The following is a 17,176-nucleotide window of genomic DNA, read 5'->3' on the forward strand; positions in this document are numbered from 1 at the left end:
TCCAGTGCCAACACACAACGCCAACCTTGCCGTCACTCACAATTGTCCCGGTACTCACGGTTGATTAGTAATACTTCAGCTAGTCGAGCGTTAACGACATCTGATTAGTTAATGTAGCCCGATTACGCAATCATTGAAAAATATAATATCGTATTAACTAATATTAAGTTGATATTTAATAATATCATATTGTCTCAAAAGAAAATATTAGGTGATATTTTTTATATTAACTGGTCTACAGGTGATATTTTCACAATATTAACTTCACCGATTTTGGAGTTACCATTAACCCCTGTTCACGGCAGAAAATAAAAGAAATATCGCAATCCATGCAGGGAAGTCCTGACCTACAAATTTGTGCGAGTTGGCTCGCTTGTCTGTAATAATTGACTCGGTGATAAGACCACACGAATTAATAAAAAGCAAACAGGGTGATTTGTTTCGCGCGAGCACTATCTCCCTGGGGTGTTCAATAGCGTCCGTCCAATGGTTTAATCCTTCCACTACTGTCTACCTCATCATTTCCTGGTTGACTGAATCAGTTCTGGCCAAACTGGAACATGGTGGGCTGGTCCGAAGTTGTGCCGAAATGGAACTGCTGAGCGTTAGCATCGGTGTTTGGCGCTAGGCTATCCTCCGCATCCTCTTCACCGTTGAAGTACTGTTCCACGATCTTCATAGACTTCAAGTAGATGTCTAACGATGATATATAAATCATAACATAGTAAACACAGCCGTTTCAACCATAAGAATATCACTAAATCAAGCGCACCTTCGTTGGCATGGTACTGCAGAGCCTGAATCTTGATAACACCGTCCGCCTCATCGATCATCGTAGCAACGTCGTTGATATCGCTGGTCTTCTGTGACTCGCCTGCCCGCAGAATGTTCTCGAGACCTTCGAGAGCTACAATCACAACTTTTGCATCCTTCTCCTCCAGCAGGTCGCACAGAGGCTTAATGCATCCTGAGCACAGGAGCAAAATATCGACGTTACTACTGTACAACAGATACCATCAAAGCCGTTGCACTTACCAAGGCTGACGAGGTGCATGATCTGTTCCGCCGAGCCACCGGATGTGGCGTTCGATACAGCCCACGCGGCTTCCTTGCGGATGTCGAACTCAGCAGTCGACAAGAAGCTGATGAGGGATGGGAAAATTTCGGCCTCAATGATGAACTGGATCTGTTCCTGGTTGCCGGCCGTAATGTTGGACAGTGTCCAGCAAGCTTCCTTTCGGATGCCCTTCTTGGGGCTCTCCAGGAGTGCGCGCAGACACGGCAGCGCGTTCAGGTTAATAATGACCTGCGTCTGCAGATCGTCGCCCGTCACAATGTTACCGACAGTACGCAACGCCGGCGTCTGAACGGAAGGAGAGTGATGCATCAGCAGCTCCACAATTCGTCTGCACACACCAGCCTCAATCACAGCTTGAATCTTTTCGTTCGAGCCATCTGACAGGTACGACAGAGCCCAGCATGCGTCCGTCAGTACTTCCTCATCGTGGGTGTAGATAAGCTGGCCTAGAGTCGAAAGCGCAGGCGACACGAGGTCAAATTGCGGCTGTGGCTTGCCACGGCAAAAGTTGGATAGCGTCCATGTCGCGTTACGAAGCATTGTAGATTTGGAGTTCTCCGTTAGTTGCTGCATAAGCGGACGCAGAGCACCGCAACGCAGAACCATGTCGCGACACTCGATGGAGTCACCGGCAATGTTACCAAGGGCCCACACAGCCTGCTCGCGCACATCGTCATTCGTGGACAGCAGCAACTGGCAGAAAATAGGCACAGCACCATGGTTGATTACCACCTCAGTATCTGCAGAGGTACCCGACGCAATGTTCGTCAGAGCCCAGGCAGCCTCGAACTGAAGCGTCGGGAAGTCTTCGCGCTGAAGAAATTGCACGAATATGGGGACAACACCAGTCTGGATCACTTCCTTTATAGGCGGGTTGCGCTCTACAGACCACAGTTAACAGTTATTCAGAAAGTGTCATATCATCCAACAAGATTGCCAGCGTGTAGATAATTTCTCAAGCTCACCAATAGACAAGAGCTTGCGAAACTTGGTTACCGCCTCGAGCTGCACCGCCGCATCTCCGGACTGCACGCAAGCAACCATTTCCGGAAGCTCCGACAGCTGCAACAGGTCACCACGCACAAGGGTCAGTTTGCGTGCTGTCTTTGGGATACTTGTTTATCCTATCCTGCTTACGCGTTGCTGCAGCGTCATCTCGCCTGTGGCATCTCCTACAGCAGCCGTCGCTGCAACTCCGTCGTCCGCCGGCGTCTACATCAACAATAGCAGAAAGTGAGCTACAAGTACCCACGTTCTGTCCCATTCCACCTCAACTGTAGGATACGTTGCGACCCTAGATTTGCATTTCAATAGAGACGGCTTCTGCCTATCTAGTACGAGTTTGCTCCTTATTGTCTATTGCTGGTGTGGGGTTCCGTACCATGCGGCGACGCTGGTTCATGCGGTCCTCCTTGATGGTCTTGCGAATCTGCACCGTCGTCTCCATGCGGCTTCGACGCGACTCATCGGCGTCGATTCCCTTTTTAAAAAGGTTCTTACGCTCCGGTGCTTTTCCTGCGGGGAACGACATGCTTGCTACTGTTGCTGGAGCTGCTTTCCCGGGACGCTGGCCTGTGCGGCTTCTTTCCTTGTTTCCCCTTCTCGAAGGCTTCGCGGTACTGGTCGCCAGTAAAAACATCGAGTGTGGACCACACTCTGCGAAGAAAAATGATCCCTTACAAAATTCAAGAGGTTTTACGGTTTCCGATAAAAAACCTCGCATGAATGGCAGATTCAGAATTCAAGGTAAATTCAAAATCAATTCGAGATTCTGGACTCCAATCTGGAGTGAACGTCCTTCAAGTTGCTGCCAACCGGCGCAGGGTGGACGATACACCGATGACGTCGCTTAAGAAGCTGCCGTTCTCCACTACCACGACCGATAATGTGCCTGCATCTTTATTGTCTAACAACGTGACTATCCATGTGTTTGACGAGTGCCGCAAAAGCAGCAAAGAGTTTACGTGTCAGCGCGGTCTGCTGCTGGCGAAGATGAAATACTTTCAGGCGTACCTAAACGAGGCTAATGAGCACGATGAGATCGACATCTCCGTGCATTGTGACGTAAAGATATTCGAGCTACTCGTGGAGTACATGCACCAGTGCGACCACGAATGGCGACCGCGCATCACTCTCGAGAACATTGCGTCAATCCTCGTGTCCTCCGAGTTTCTGCAGATGGAGGAGCTCGTGGAGGAGTGTGTGGCCTTTATCTCGGGGTGCGTGCAAGAATTTATGCTACTGCGCGTGGACTTTGGATGCCTGTCTGATACCACCATCTCCAAGATTGCTAATAACTGCGCACCCGAGCAGCTGCACGTGCTCCACGACCCCAAAGACAAAATCCTGTCCAAGCTGCGACGGAAGAAGGTCGAGGCGCTGGTGAAACACGTGCAGGAGGGCGACCAACGACTCGAGCTGTGCTTAAATTGCGAATTGCTCTTTATTAAGGATGGTAGGGGCAGTGAAGGCTGTCATAAAGGTAAACGTCGGATCGGAATACATGGCGAGTTAGTGGGGAGGCATCAAGCCAAAATGGGATGGCAAATCGGGGCATTCTGCGAGAACTCGGTACCGACAAGAACCATGTTCTGGAGCGCAGCGTACTGGGTACATTTGGGGGTTCCCTGGAAGGGTTTCCGCTGCAGCAGGTGCGAGCAAAGGTGTTGCTTACTTGAACTGCAAGAATGCGCCAATCACCCCGGTTCCATCGTCGACCATGGTCCTGCGGTCCAAATATTCGTGCTGCTACGCGCGGATTTTCAGCGTCGACGATATTTCGATGTGCGGGTGTAATACCACAGTCCATGTGCCACTAGAAGATGATAAACACTCCCACGTGGACAAATTCCGCAGTATTATGACACTTCCTAATATGTGGGAGTACGTTCACGCGTGCGAGAAGGTGGCGAGAGGAAAAGGTTCTCTATCAAGTGCGGCTGCAGGTGGTGGCGGTATAAGTGACGTGGCCTTGCTCTTTCCTCCTCCGCAACTGAAAACTGTCGCGAATACGGTCGAGCGCGAACGGTCCTCCAGGAACTTAAACTCTGAAGGGGAAGGCGGCTCCTCGGGCTATCGGAAGCAGTACAAGGTGCTGCAGTTGCAAGAGAAGGATCGCATTCGTTGCCAAGACATCGCGAGGCAGCTTCTACTGCAACGAAAAAGCTGATTACGCTACTTCTGTGTACCGTACATAATCAATATTATTGGAAGCGGTGATGTGGAAGCGTCCCTTGCGAGATGTGGTGGTTCGTTGCCATGTAGGCAACCTGCGAGTGTCTGGAGTGATGACGCGCGATGTCGTGGAGGACGTGTCGCGGCGGTGGGGGCTACCGCTCACCTCTGACGGTACGAAGCTCTGGGGTGAGTACATGGCGGGCACTGCCATGCTCAGCTCCCTTTTAAAGGGGGAGGAGCGCGTCAAGATGATGATCAAGACACCCAACATTCAGGAGCTCTACGTCGAGGCGATGGCCGTCGGAGAGGTGCGAATTTGTTGCAGTATTGCAATGAAGGTGAATAATATTTTATCTGAAATAGGTTCGAGGCAAAGTTGTTTACGTGGATCAATCACGTGCTGGGGTTCCGGAACATGGAGGACACATGCACGTTTCCAAGATTCTGTATGGCGCTGCGAAATCATACAACACGTCCATTGAAGCATCTGGGGTGCCTGAACTCGACTGGCAGAGGTTTTTCGACGTATCAGAGCAGGTTCCGACTATCGTGCGCATGGATAGTGAGTCCGACGAAGATCATACCCGCACCTGTGGTCTCATTGTTCAGATAATGCCTCCAACGGTGGAACATGGGCGACACTTTGAATTAAACGACCTGGCATTCGACAAACTCCCGTTTTGTGCCGCGGAGTTGAAGAAGAACACCGACCTGTTGGAGTATCTGAATGAACTGATTTTGGGGGCTAACTTAACGGATAAAGACTGCAAGCGTGTGCCACTGGATTACCATTGCCGCTGCTCCAAGGATAACTACGCACAGCGTCTTAAGGACATGGGACCCACCGATCTCAAGCAAATTGCAGCCAACGTTGGCAGCGCTGGCGTGGATCTGACTTGTCATTTTTGTAATGATGTACATCACTTTTCTGCCGACGAGCTGGATGGTTTGATTGAATCGATGTCCGAAATGAAGAAATAGGCAGATATATTGACACGGCTTTTGAAAGATGAATTTGACGAAGTCATCTGTCTCGTTGTGTTGATCTAGCCTTCTTGTCCAAACTCCTGCGTCCATTTCACAAAGCGGTTTAGCTCATCAGGGGCAACAGTTGCTGTTGAATGTGCCAGTACACGTGTGAAGTCACTCTGTAGTGGAAATCAAATTATCGAGTCAGCAGCCAAGACCAAACCTGAAAGTGAATAAAGAGAAACTGTCACCATCGAGATCATTGGCGGTCGCAGCTTTTCATCAGAGTAGCCACGCTCTGGTAGGTCGTATAGTCGCATGCGCAGTGCTCCGCAAAGTTGACAAGGGGCTTTGCAGTCCGGACACTTTGAGCGGCACGAAGAGAGCTTCATGTGGCAATACGCACATGGTGGGTCGTCTTCGCAAGGTGTCAAGAATTGACCATTCCGGACAGGGCGTGCCTTGTCGTTACACTGAAAGAAGAAAATAAAGTAGTTATGTAAAATTAAATGCCACATGAGTACCAATATTTCAGCAACTTCACCGCAGTAAAAAACTGAGCTTGTTGACATTTTCGTAGGGGCTCCATTAGCGCATCTCGGACAAGCACCGAGATGTCTGAACCAGAGCACCTAAGCACACACCAGAAATTTACGTCAGCATCAGAAAATACCTCGGCCATTACGGTGAAGGAACGTGCTAACGTACCCTTCTGTTTTCTCTGCGATCGCCGCGAAGTTGTTATCACTCAGCTCGTTGGGCGTATCTCCCAGGTGAATTCCCAGCATCACCTTCCGGGCATTGATATCAGGAAGAGGAATGTAAATGCGTTTTTCGAATCTGCACGGGCCAGTACATATAGCCAGTTAGCTAACGGGGCCGTTCCTTCCTTATCTAAGTAGCTGTAGTACGCATTACTCACCGCCGTCGCATAGCTGGATCGAGTTCCCATGGTACGTTCGTAGCTCCGAGCACCAAAACGCCGTCATGGTTGTTGCCCATACCTTGCATCTGAACAAGAAACTCGTTTTTGATACGGCGCGTTGAATCGCTTTCACCTTCAGATCTACTTGAGCACAGCGAGTCGATTTCATCTATGAATACTATCGCAGGCTTTTTCTCACGCGCCATTTCGAAGAGGTTCTTAACCAATCTACAGTATATACAACAAGGGGGAGGGGGGGGGCACGATAAAGTCGTCAATAAGAATCTGTGTCAGATTCTACCACAGTGTAGTATTTCAGTTTCGTACTTTTCGCTTTCACCTTGCCACTTCGACACCAAGCTTGAAGATGAGACGGAGAAAAACGTGGCGTCTGCTTCAGTTGCGACGGCCTGGGCAAGATACGACTTACCCGTACCTGGCGGCTACAAAATAAAAAAGCAGGTGGGTCCACCCAACAGCAGTGCCACAAATACGGACTCAGAACCTACCCCATAGAGAAGAATCCCCTTCCAGGGACGCCGCTTGCCCGTGAAGAGCTGCGGAAAACGCGCCGGCAAGATGACTGCTTCTTTCAGTGCCTCTTTTGCAGCGTCTAGCCCAGCAACATCGTCCCACTTGACATTTGGCTTCTCCGACACCACCGCCGCTGTGTGACAACAACCGAGCAGCCCATTAGCTCGCTACATATCGAATAGATTTACTCGTCTGGACAACTAACAAGCAAGGGAGCCGCGCAGTTTGGCTGTTTCCACGTCCGTCTCATCGTCGTCTTCCTTGTCGCCTCTACACGCAACAAGAAACAAACAAACAAAAACATTAGCTTTCTTAAGCTTTTATAAATATCCCCCATGACAACTCACTTGTCTATGTCTACAGCTGCTGCCACTGGCTTGGGCGCGTTTTCTTTTTCCAGCATGCCTCGCAGCTGCTCCGCGCGCGTCATATACCCTTCCACGCGCTTCATGATAACCTCCTTAGAAGTTGGGTTCTTCTCGTCTGTACGTCGAAAGAGGCGTAAGAGGCACGTCAGTCCCTAGCGCTTGGTTGGCTCGGAAGTGCCAACTTCTAACATACATTTGACGCCGACCATGAAGTGCTCTAGCGCCTTCTTGTACAGGCGAAATGCCTCGTGGTAGTTCTTGCCGTTGTCCTCATTGATGGCCTGCGTCACGATCTCAATGGCCTGTGGGATGAACCTGTTCTCCATTGAGGCGCTACAATTGTAAAATACCAAGAGTGGTAAGGAAAATCCATTGTAGCTTTTCAACATTCATCGTATTGGTCAAAATAATTAGATTACATCCAATCCCAACGATACTGACGCTGAAGCCATTTCGCATAATGGGGGTGAGCCAGTCGAAAGGCGGGGACAGCGGCGGTGTACGCTGGAAGCTTCGGCCGTTGGTGCCACGCTCGTGGGCGGAACTGGGAAAACTGCATGTGCGCTTTCAGCAGGAGACGTATCGCCGCCGAGCTGATCCCGCGTTTCAGTACTTCATGCCCTTTCACGTGTTTCGGGCCATCGTGACGCCACTTTGCCCCGAGAAGGGCAAAATGCAGCTACTGGCGATGTTCGAAGATCTGGACGTGAAAAACACAAGAAAACTAGTCGTCATGGATTTCTTTAGTGGGCTGGCACTCCTTGTTGATGCCAAGAAGCTCCAGAAACTTGAATGTGAGACCACGTAGCAGGTGCTGCAGAGTCGTAGGGGCAGAACTAATATCTGGGACTTTAGTTGTATTATCGCTGCTAGATAATGGTGGTTTTAACACTCTCAATAAGTGCGAGTTGACGATGATTGTGTCGTCTGCTGCCAGGGGGCTGAAAATGTTCGCACCTGGAGCCGACGTGCTGCAGGAGGCCACGATGAGGCCTTTAATTCGGCGTACAGACGCACAATGCGCACTGAAGCAATGCAAATGACTGCTGAAATCGTGTTGTGCATCGTACTACAGGTTTATTTGGCTGGAGTGATGAGGAATTGCGGCAAACTGTCATCAACAAAGCTCTCGCGGACCCTGAAATTATCTTCTTCTTGAGCGATCTAGAGGCGGTGAGGATTGGAATCTGCCATGTACGACATACAATGTGTTACAACTTTATAAAATTATGTCGGATCATTGCAGGGTGTAGCAACATCTTCCGGAGAACTATTAATTCAGCAAGGCAAGCTCATGAATCGTATTGCCTACCTCGACTACCAAGCTGCACGAACTGCGACGCCAGGTATGATACTGTCGCTTTTCCATCGCATTCCGCTGTTCAGTTGTGCTGATTTTGTCGTATGGCATTTCCCAGAGGGGGGAGCAAGAACGGCGGTCGTATTTGATCCAGGCAGCGAGCCCAGCAAAAACACTGAGGACAAGTGGCCACTAACGCCCCCACTCGCTTCCACTGCAGAAAGTTTCACCCGAAGACTTCAGAGCGCAGTGTGCTCACCTCCTTCAATAGGATCAGACCAGTCAATGCGCGTGCTGCCCGCCGTCGAGATTAAAAAGTATGTCAATGCTTGTACCTTGCAGCGGCTGGTCACGGTTGCATCGGACGGTTGTCTTTCGCTCTCGCTAATTGAGGTAAGTAAATGCTGTCTGTAAATTATACGAATTCATCGCTTTACTGGCTTGTAGGCCACAGTGCTTGTAGGAGAAATGACCGTGGACCAATTTGGGCTTGTGCGGTGTGGCGACATCCTCCGCATCCTGACAGCATGGGTGCAAAATCGACAACAAGAAAAACCAGAGGCACTGTGGGAGGTTATGAGCAATTTTGTAACCGAGAGTGTGACAAGATTGGAGGAGCGCATGCGTGCTACGTTTGCTGCTTTCGGTAAAAGAACGATGATTACGCTGGTGCAAACGGCACGTCGACGCACAGCTGTAGCCATGGATCGTCTTCTTGAGAGTTTACAACTTGTTAAACTGAAGCCTGATGCTGATGATGGGGAACTCCAGTGGAGCATGAACATTTGTGTTGGTGCGAACGTGACGCCAATGAAATCACCGATAAGTTCGCCTGTTTTAAAAAGCATCGGGCCATCCGTGGGAAATAACATCAGATTCCGGCTGGGGATTCATCCTCCGAATAGCGATCTGGGAGTCAAAAGGAACCGAGCCGAGCTTGGGAAAGAAAGACTGCTCAAGTACGACAGTGATGACAGCCAACCAGAGGACCTGGACGTTGGTACTATGCGCGTGGTCGTAAACTTCTTTTTGAATCCGGAGACCACGGGTAAGCATCGATAGTGCTTTCTAAATTGTGTCCAGCTCATTCTGCGTTGCTGAACGCAGATAAGGAAGGAATTGACTTGGCGTCGTCGGTGGAGAAGGCAATACAGCAAGAGCGAGTGTGGGCCTCAATGGCATCACTTTGGACAGATTGCTCAGGTTTCACAACTGGCGTATCCACTGGCCAGCTTAAAACACTAATTGAAGTGCGTGCTCTATCATGTCCTCAGTTTCTGTGCATCCAGCGATACGATGTGAGGGAGGGGTTCAACCTGTTGTTGGCAAGTATCTCCGCGTGTGTATCGACTTCCGCGGTGATTTTTTCTCTGCTGTAGAGGTGGACTATCTTGTCTTGTTGAAGGAGCAAAAACGCCTCTCGCATTCTTCCTGTTGCTCCATATAATGCTGATACATATTTGCTTGGGTGTGTAGGAGTGCACAGGCGCATCATTTGCAGCTGGAATTCGCAGTTTTTTCTTGCTAGGCGAGTTGGATCGGTCTCTTTCAGATATCTGGCATCTATCACGGGGGATGGCAACACTACAGCGAAGCCTGGGGCAGAGGCAAAATCGAGAACGTGCGATAAGGATGATTTTTGATGCTTTCGTCGCAAACCACGATGGCGGATGGGGTCTTCAGGAGTTTAACACCTTCCAACAGGCGCTTGGGAAAGAAGCCCTGCACGAAGCGACACTGACCGAGTTGTTCGGAGAAGCCTCTACAATACCTTTTGAAAAGTTCATGGCGAAGTACGAAAATTATCCAGCGACAAGATTATTTGAGATGATCCGTCGACTTGGAATTGGTAGGGATCACTGCATGTACTCCTCTTGATGGGATTGCTGCTGTTTCGAGCGTTATTATGAAAGCTGACAACGTTGCTCGTACAGGATCACTTGGCGACCTGGTGAAGGGTTCCATCTCAATAACGTCGACGTCAAGTGAACTGTGTGTAAAAGCTCTGAGTGTTTTACTGAGCCCTCTTCGCTGGGCGGATGCTGTGTGGAAAAAACTGTTTGTTTTTACGAGGAACACGAAGGATTTAAGCTTCGAATTCCGTTCCATCAAGCTAGGCGAGCTCGTACAGAAGTTTTTCAACCATGACACACCGAAATTTGTCACAGATCCGCTGTTTGTGGCCTCGTGGATAGAACGATTTGAGGAATTTATCCATCCTCCGCACGCCGAGCACTCCAAGGATCGACCATGTCGTAGCATTTTTTGCTCGTTAGAACAAGAAGTGAGCAAGACGGAGCAGCAGTTGCAGTTCGATGACCAAAGCAAAAGGCTACCACGGGGGACATCTGCTTGGCGCGCTAAAGCTTTGATTCAGTTTCTGGAAATGGCAAAACTTGTTCAAGCGCATGTTCGAGGACCAGAGCTTCTAGATATACGCAGTAAGAGTATTCGCATTGTGTTGGAGCTGGATAACTGCTGGATTGCGCCTCCAACACGTCCGTTTGTTTAATTTTGGAGCTCAAACCATTTTGGTCATAAGCGCTCGATAATTAAATAGTTGCAGTGGTGCACTTCTCGAGCGATGAATCGTTTACAAAAAATGACGGCGGCTATTAAAGCAGACACGGGTTTAATACTCTCAAGCGAAGAGTCCAATGCAGCCTATACTCAAGCGCTCCAGGATCGGCATTGTGGTTTGTATCAAGATGCCGTAAATGCTTTGGAAGGCATCATTGAGGTAAGTAATACAGTAAAGCAACTTCATCCATGAAATGTTACCCTAGCGAACTGTTGACAGCACGAACCTGACTCCGAGAAACTATGGACTGAGCTTGCGATCACACAGTTCCAGCTATGGGAAGCCCACGTCAGGGCATTGCACATGCCTTCCATTCTCGAGGTTTCATCAACTACACAATCCAAACGACCCGGTGCTGATGCGAAACCACTACACACTGTGCTCCTACAGGAGGCCTACAGCACTTTCCTTATTGCGATGGAATATCCGAACAGCAAATCGAGCCCAGAACTGTTGCTTCCACTTGTGAGGCTTTACATCGAATTTGGTTCATACCGGGGTGCACTTGCTGTGTGCACTCTTCTCGTTGAAGGCTATCCGACGTCACCTCGCCTTAATGAGGCCATTTTCTTGTCGGCGCTAACCGCATCAGCCATGGATCGACATCGAGAAAGCGCACAATACTTTCAGTATCTAGCCGAAGAACAGTCATTGCCTCCGTATCGACTTGCAGCGTATCAATTCAGTCTGCTAGCAGCATTGGAGCTATCTGATGTACCAGGCATGCGTGCACTCGAGCGTGAGACGTATACTCAGGCGTACAAAGCGCTTGTTGTCCTTCCGCCAGTATTGCCATCAGAGAAGGCCGCGCACATATTATTCATGACGTCGCGAAAGAACGAGGATCAACGCACACTCATATGGTGTCGTGATGTTCAGACGTGGTTGGATCTAGCGCAGCGGCTCGCAGGACCAGCTAATGCACCGCTTCTGGTTCTATCAACTCTTCGTCAAGCTCGACGCAGGATGAAGCCAGCGTCAAAGGGTTTCCCTGCAGCCGAACGTCTTCTGGAAGGTGCGAATCTGTTGCGTACTGGAAATAATCCAGGGGCAGAGAAGGTTATTGCTGAAGCGCTGTTGAGGCTACCTCGGGATGAATACTACATCGCCCGTCATGAGCGATTCCTGCTCGAGATGTGTAGTGTTTCATGGCGAGCACATTTCGCCTTGGAGCACAAGAGTGCATCACGTTTGCAATCTTTTGTTTGGCGGTGTTGGAGGTTGGTGAAGTGGCGTCTCGGTGTCGCGTATGTGTTGGAGCAGCACCGCAATGTGATGGTAGTACGAATTCAATGCGCGTGGAGAGGGTTAAGAGCCCGACAAGAATTTGAATTATTGCGTGAAAAGCAACGAGAAAAGGAGGAGCTTGAAAATGTTGAAATGGGTGATCAAGACGACAGACTAATCGAGCTTCACCTGAACTCCACCGCAAGGAAAATTCAATCTCTGCTTCAGATTGCGAGGAGCAAGCAAACAGTGAGAGCTCTCCGTGCGCGAAAAACTGAACGTGAGGCTCGCTTGGCGGGGTTTGCTGAACGTCGAATCGAGCTTGGTCAACTTGGAGTCTTTCGTAGATGGCGCGGTTTCGTTTCCTTTCAGAAGCAGGCGCGCTTCGATGCTGCTGTGCTCATCAATCGTCAATTTCGCGCCTGGCACAGCCGCAAGCTCTGCAATCAGATGCTGCTTCAACGTCGACAACAAAATAGCATCCTGCAGCAGTGTCGAGTCCGACGTTCAGCGTCGCTGATATTGCGCGTGTTTCAAGCCTGGCACACGGAACTTATTGAGGTTCGATGTCGACGTGATTGGGCTTCACGGGTCATTCAGCGAAAATGTTGTTCAAAATTAGTCGTTCGTCAATACCATGTCGAGCTGCGACATCACCGGGCAGCGACCGCTACGATGAATCACTTGCTTTCTGATCGCAGACGAAAAATTCTGTTAAGCTTTTGGCGGGCACTCGCAAACCACGCGCTCGTCCGTCGTCTGCGCAAACGAGGTGCAGCTGTGACCATCCAAAAGCACATGAGAGGTGTACTCGCTCGAAAGCAAGCGAAACGGCTTCGAGCCCGTCGTCGACGAGCTCTCAAGGTACTAGTGAAGCTTTCATGCTCACGCCAAATTCAGCTTCTGCAGACAGGATTCAACTTTCTTTGTCAGCACGTTCAGGCATACCACAGAAGAAGATATGGCGCGGTATTATGCATCCAGGGATTAGCTCGGGGATTTGGCACTCGTCAAAGGCTGCATCGACGCCGTATTGCAGAAAGACTCGTCAACGGGGCCGTGACTATTGGCAGTAAGCTTAAGGGTCAATCCAGGGACATTAAACTGTGGGCATGTCTGCTAGAGCTCTCACGGTGCATATCACTCCGCCATGCTGCTGTAATTCAGGTGCAACGGTGGTGGAGAAGTCGACGAACGCGCTCTCGTACACTTCGAGTACTTAAAAAGCGTGCAGTGCAAATACAACTACTTGGCAGATTGCAGAAGAGTTTCTACACCCTTGCACGAAGCATTTTCCAACAACTTCGTGCAGAATCGAATGCCAGAAAGGCCCACCAACGCGCAGCAGCAAACATAATACAACGCCGACTCCGATGCTGGTTGATGCGTCGACGGTACCTCAGCACGCTTGACAGACAGTCGATAGCTGCTCAACGTGGCAAAAAAGCTTCTAAGAAAATAGTATTCCAAAGAGTGCGTCGATTGTTTTATGGCTGGAAAGAAGCGACGCGAGCGACACAAAGAGAGCAGTACGAAGCAGCTTGTCTAGTACAGCGAATATTCCGTCACCAACGTGCACAGCACCAAGCACGCTGTAACATGGTAAAAAAGGCAGCTCAAGAGCGATTGGTGGCTACAGCCTCACAAAAGCCATTGGAGCGCTTCTTCCGTCAGTGGGAGGCCGCGGCCCTACTTGATAAGAGTGTGCTGCATGTACGCAGTTCACCGTTTATAAAGTCAACGCCCGTGAGCGAGCAGTGGAAGCCTGGTACTGCGTCTGGAAACAAGTTTGACAAGCCCCTCACGCTCGAGGAGGTAAGCTGCCGCCGGCAACGCGTCATACTAGTAAAATGCACTACTAATCTCTCGACGTTCTTGAGCCCAGCGTGCAGAGATACCATCAATGCTTTTCTACATATTTCTCAATCGTGTTCGCCAAACTGGGATATGCCAGCTTTCGTATAGGTAAGTTCATACAACATTGTGATCTTCCACACGCCGCGAATGTCAAGTGAATAACCAGTTTCCTTGTTTCCCAATTATTCCACCCAGCGGGGGCACAGTATTCAAGAGTCCGCAAATCCGACAACTCATTTCTCTATCCACTAGCGTTATTGCCGACGGTGGTGGCGGCCTCCATACCAATTCAACCTCCAGTAAACCACTACTCAATCTCAACGAGCAGGTCGTGGACGCTTTGGACGCGTGCTCCAGCTCCCTTTCCAACTCGTGCCCTGTGCGGTCCCTCATCCTGTGCAACGCGCCGCTCCGATTTTTCCATGCGTCTCTTTTAGCAGCCATAGTGCAACGCAGCCGCCGCAGTTTCAACCTCGCGCTGGTGTCCGTCGTGCTTGTCAACGTCCCGCTCGCTCCTGTGTCCGTCGTGTCCCTCGCCTGTGCATTAGCTCAGAATCCGAGCTGTTTGCAGCAACTTGTTCTAGAACGTTGCCAAGTGGGCAGTGCTGGTGCCGCCGCGCTATTCGAGTCCTTGAGTTACAATCGAGCGCTGTGGAAGCTCGACCTCAGCGGGAATCACATCGCGGATGCTGCCTGTCCTGCTCTTTCTCGAGCGCTGTTGGCCAGCAGCCAATTGCGTGTTTTGGCGCTGAGCCGCAACTTCCTGTCGGACCGCGGCGTGTTCTGCTATCTGGCCCCGGCACTGGCCTCGAGTCAATTGGAGACGCTAGTGCTGTTACAGAACCCGCGCGTGTCGTCGATGGGCATCGGAGCACTTCGCCAAGCAGCGTCAACACGCGTGGTTTCAGATTGAGCTCTGTGATTGGTGGATAAATTGCCAAGAAGCAAATACCGTACTGTCTAGGTCTTTACTTGATCTACACTCAGAGTCGTATATTTCCCACCTACTACAAAGAACAAGGAACCAAGTTTACTTTTCACTGATTACCGCTCGTTACCGTTCTACAACTACAACCCGCTCTTCGCTCGCCCCACGCAAGGCCCCGCTCTACAAACAGCCGCGGACTGCCCGACCCTGACCAGTAGCGCGGCCGGAGGCGCCGCGCGAAGGGGAGGTGTGCGACATTTGTATCTGACATAGCCTTGGCAATGACGAATCCCGTAAACGAGCCCTGAAATAGGAGAAACGCAGTGTTGCCCCTGCGAGACTTCGGTAGTGGGATGACAAAGTCCATAGATACGATCTGGAACGGTCGTTCGGCTAGTACGTTGCCAGGTGAGTAACCACGAAGCTGCGGACGGCTTTTACTCGAGCTACATCCGGACATGACTTCACATGCTTTTCCACGTTAGCGTACAGGCTGATCCAATAATAATCGGACTTAACACGATGGAATGTTCTAACCACACCTTGATGTCCACCTTCCAGCGAGTCGTTACTGTGGTAAAGTGCTTTCTCAGAAATAAGAGAATGGGCCTGACGCGGGGTCACTATCCCGAATCAATGACAATTTCAAGTGATTAGAAAGGATTTGGGTTGGCTGGCACGGATGCAAGTTGCCGGTGGTGGATTAGCCATGACGAGCAGCGCCCCGTATGAAGTGACGATGGATCTGGTATGAGCGATGTACGAGAAGGCAAGATCCACCAAGACTTACCTCGGATCCACCCTTACTTGGATTCACCTAAATGGATATGGGATATACTATACAAGAGTGGATCGGGTGTGGATCCTATGAAGGAAGGATGGTAGGTGCCCTCTAAAGGTGGATCTAGTAGCCACGGCTAACGAGGAGTCAAGATCCACCACGAGGTGACCCGGATCCCATGCTTTCGAGTTAGGATCCAAGGAGGGAGGATCCCGCCTTAAGGGACCTGGATCCAGGGTATAGGTATGATGGATGCAGTGGATCTAGAGCTTTCGTGGGACAGTGGAGATCACAGACGGTTGCGAGATGATGTTGGATGAGTGGAGAGCTCAGGTCCACGACGAGTGTACACTTTCAAGTGAAGTGGATCCAAGCGACCTGGATCCTGATGAGTGTACCCATAATAGGGTAACCATAATGATTACGCCATGGATCCGGTGGATCTGAAGATAATACAGCTGGGATGATGGGTCAAGGGAAGAAGGGACATGCAGCCGAGCCTGGTAAGGGATTTAGCAGATGAAAGACATAGAAGGTAGAAACCCAGGCAGGTATAGGCTTAAATATCAATACAGACTCCAATTTGCACAGTGACACGCAAGTGCCTTCCTGCCCTCAAGAACCGGAACTACATTGGCCGTACGAGCTCCGAGAAGGTTGGGAATTGCGAATCTAGTGTTGGTAGTGATAACTGGATAATACATTGGCCAGATCCTACAACCTAGTGAGCTTTTCCTTTACTTGTGCAGATCCGACAGGTTAACCGAATTTACTACTTGGTCGGTTACACCCTAGAGGTTCTCAACTCTCAAGATCCCGTCACAGGAGGCGGCAAGTACGACTTAAAGGACAACACAAAGGCAAGGGAACACACCCGCAAGGCAACCCTACGGCTAGATCCACGATCTAGGCCCCGGATCCATAAGCTCGAATATTCGCTTAGGATACGGAACCATCCACGGACGCAGAGTGAAGATTTTCCACTGCTGCTCCACCCCATCCCCACGTCTCGCCAAGACACTCAAGCTTCACCACTTGAACTCTTCGGAAGTTACCGAGAGAGCAGATCCCGCCCTACCGACGGGTACACAAGGTGAGGAAAGTTCAGCAGAACACGGATCATCGGGGGACCCCCTCCGTTAGTCGGTGTCTGGGCGCAGTTGGTAAGTTGGATCTGGCAATCTCGCAGATTTTGCTGATCCCGCTACACCACAATGGTGCGCGTGCCCGGATCTTTTGGTGACTCGGGATTTCACCGTGAGTCCCAAGAAGATGCTCAAGTGAAGATTGAGCCAGGGGAAGAGGCGTCGTCGGAGGTCGGATCGACGAAGACGCTGCTGAATGAAACAAAATCCGCGGATCGATGGAGTTTTGGGAGGAACTCTGTCGACGGAAGAGAGGTGGATCCGGATCCGGATCTAGAAGAGAAACCTCTCTATCCTCCCCAGGTC

The 17,176-nt window shown here is 50.3% G+C and overlaps 6 protein-coding genes across 6 annotated transcripts; 4 read left to right on the forward strand and 2 right to left on the reverse strand.

Annotated features, from left to right (window-relative positions):
* Nucleotides 1-412: 412 nt before the first annotated feature.
* PITG_17452 (importin alpha-2 subunit) lies at nucleotides 413-2,708 on the reverse strand (the record flags this gene model as incomplete). Its single annotated transcript, XM_002896638.1, has 6 exons — nucleotides 413-696; nucleotides 773-967; nucleotides 1,036-1,959; nucleotides 2,044-2,140; nucleotides 2,216-2,290; nucleotides 2,460-2,708. 6 exons carry the CDS (start codon nucleotides 2,607-2,609, stop codon nucleotides 539-541), a joined length of 1,599 nt encoding a protein of 532 aa, XP_002896684.1.
* Nucleotides 2,709-2,871: 163 nt separating this feature from the next.
* On the forward strand, nucleotides 2,872-3,756 carry PITG_17453 (uncharacterized protein; the record flags this gene model as incomplete). Its single annotated transcript, XM_002896639.1, has 2 exons — nucleotides 2,872-3,592; nucleotides 3,727-3,756. 2 exons carry the CDS (start codon nucleotides 2,918-2,920, stop codon nucleotides 3,754-3,756), a joined length of 705 nt encoding a protein of 234 aa, XP_002896685.1.
* Nucleotides 3,757-4,296: 540 nt separating this feature from the next.
* PITG_17454 (uncharacterized protein) lies at nucleotides 4,297-5,311 on the forward strand (the record flags this gene model as incomplete). Its single annotated transcript, XM_002896640.1, has 2 exons — nucleotides 4,297-4,563; nucleotides 4,619-5,311. 2 exons carry the CDS (start codon nucleotides 4,297-4,299, stop codon nucleotides 5,234-5,236), a joined length of 885 nt encoding a protein of 294 aa, XP_002896686.1.
* Nucleotides 4,300-7,381, reverse strand: PITG_17455 (vacuolar protein sorting-associating protein, putative; the record flags this gene model as incomplete). The annotated part of the gene is made up of 10 exons (XM_002896641.1): nucleotides 4,300-5,403; nucleotides 5,476-5,697; nucleotides 5,769-5,856; nucleotides 5,933-6,064; nucleotides 6,147-6,377; nucleotides 6,477-6,592; nucleotides 6,659-6,816; nucleotides 6,889-6,953; nucleotides 7,031-7,166; nucleotides 7,245-7,381. 10 exons carry the CDS (start codon nucleotides 7,375-7,377, stop codon nucleotides 5,302-5,304), a joined length of 1,383 nt encoding a protein of 460 aa, XP_002896687.1.
* A 130-nt stretch (nucleotides 7,382-7,511) lies between these two features.
* PITG_17456 (uncharacterized protein) lies at nucleotides 7,512-8,328 on the forward strand (the record flags this gene model as incomplete). The annotated part of the gene is made up of 4 exons (XM_002896642.1): nucleotides 7,512-7,845; nucleotides 7,907-8,056; nucleotides 8,127-8,224; nucleotides 8,305-8,328. The coding sequence occupies 4 exons, from the start codon at nucleotides 7,512-7,514 to the stop codon at nucleotides 8,326-8,328; spliced, it is 606 nt and encodes a 201-aa protein (XP_002896688.1).
* Nucleotides 8,329-9,873: 1,545 nt separating this feature from the next.
* PITG_17457 (uncharacterized protein) lies at nucleotides 9,874-14,929 on the forward strand (the record flags this gene model as incomplete). Its single annotated transcript, XM_002896643.1, has 5 exons — nucleotides 9,874-10,200; nucleotides 10,286-10,809; nucleotides 11,152-13,974; nucleotides 14,045-14,087; nucleotides 14,172-14,929. The coding sequence occupies 5 exons, from the start codon at nucleotides 9,984-9,986 to the stop codon at nucleotides 14,927-14,929; spliced, it is 4,365 nt and encodes a 1,454-aa protein (XP_002896689.1).
* Between the last annotated feature and the right edge of the window lie 2,247 nt (nucleotides 14,930-17,176).

The sequence above is a fragment of the Phytophthora infestans genome, genomic scaffold, assembly GCF_000142945.1.
Source record: "Phytophthora infestans T30-4 supercont1.55 genomic scaffold, whole genome shotgun sequence".
NCBI lineage: Eukaryota > Oomycota > Peronosporomycetes > Peronosporales > Peronosporaceae > Phytophthora > Phytophthora infestans.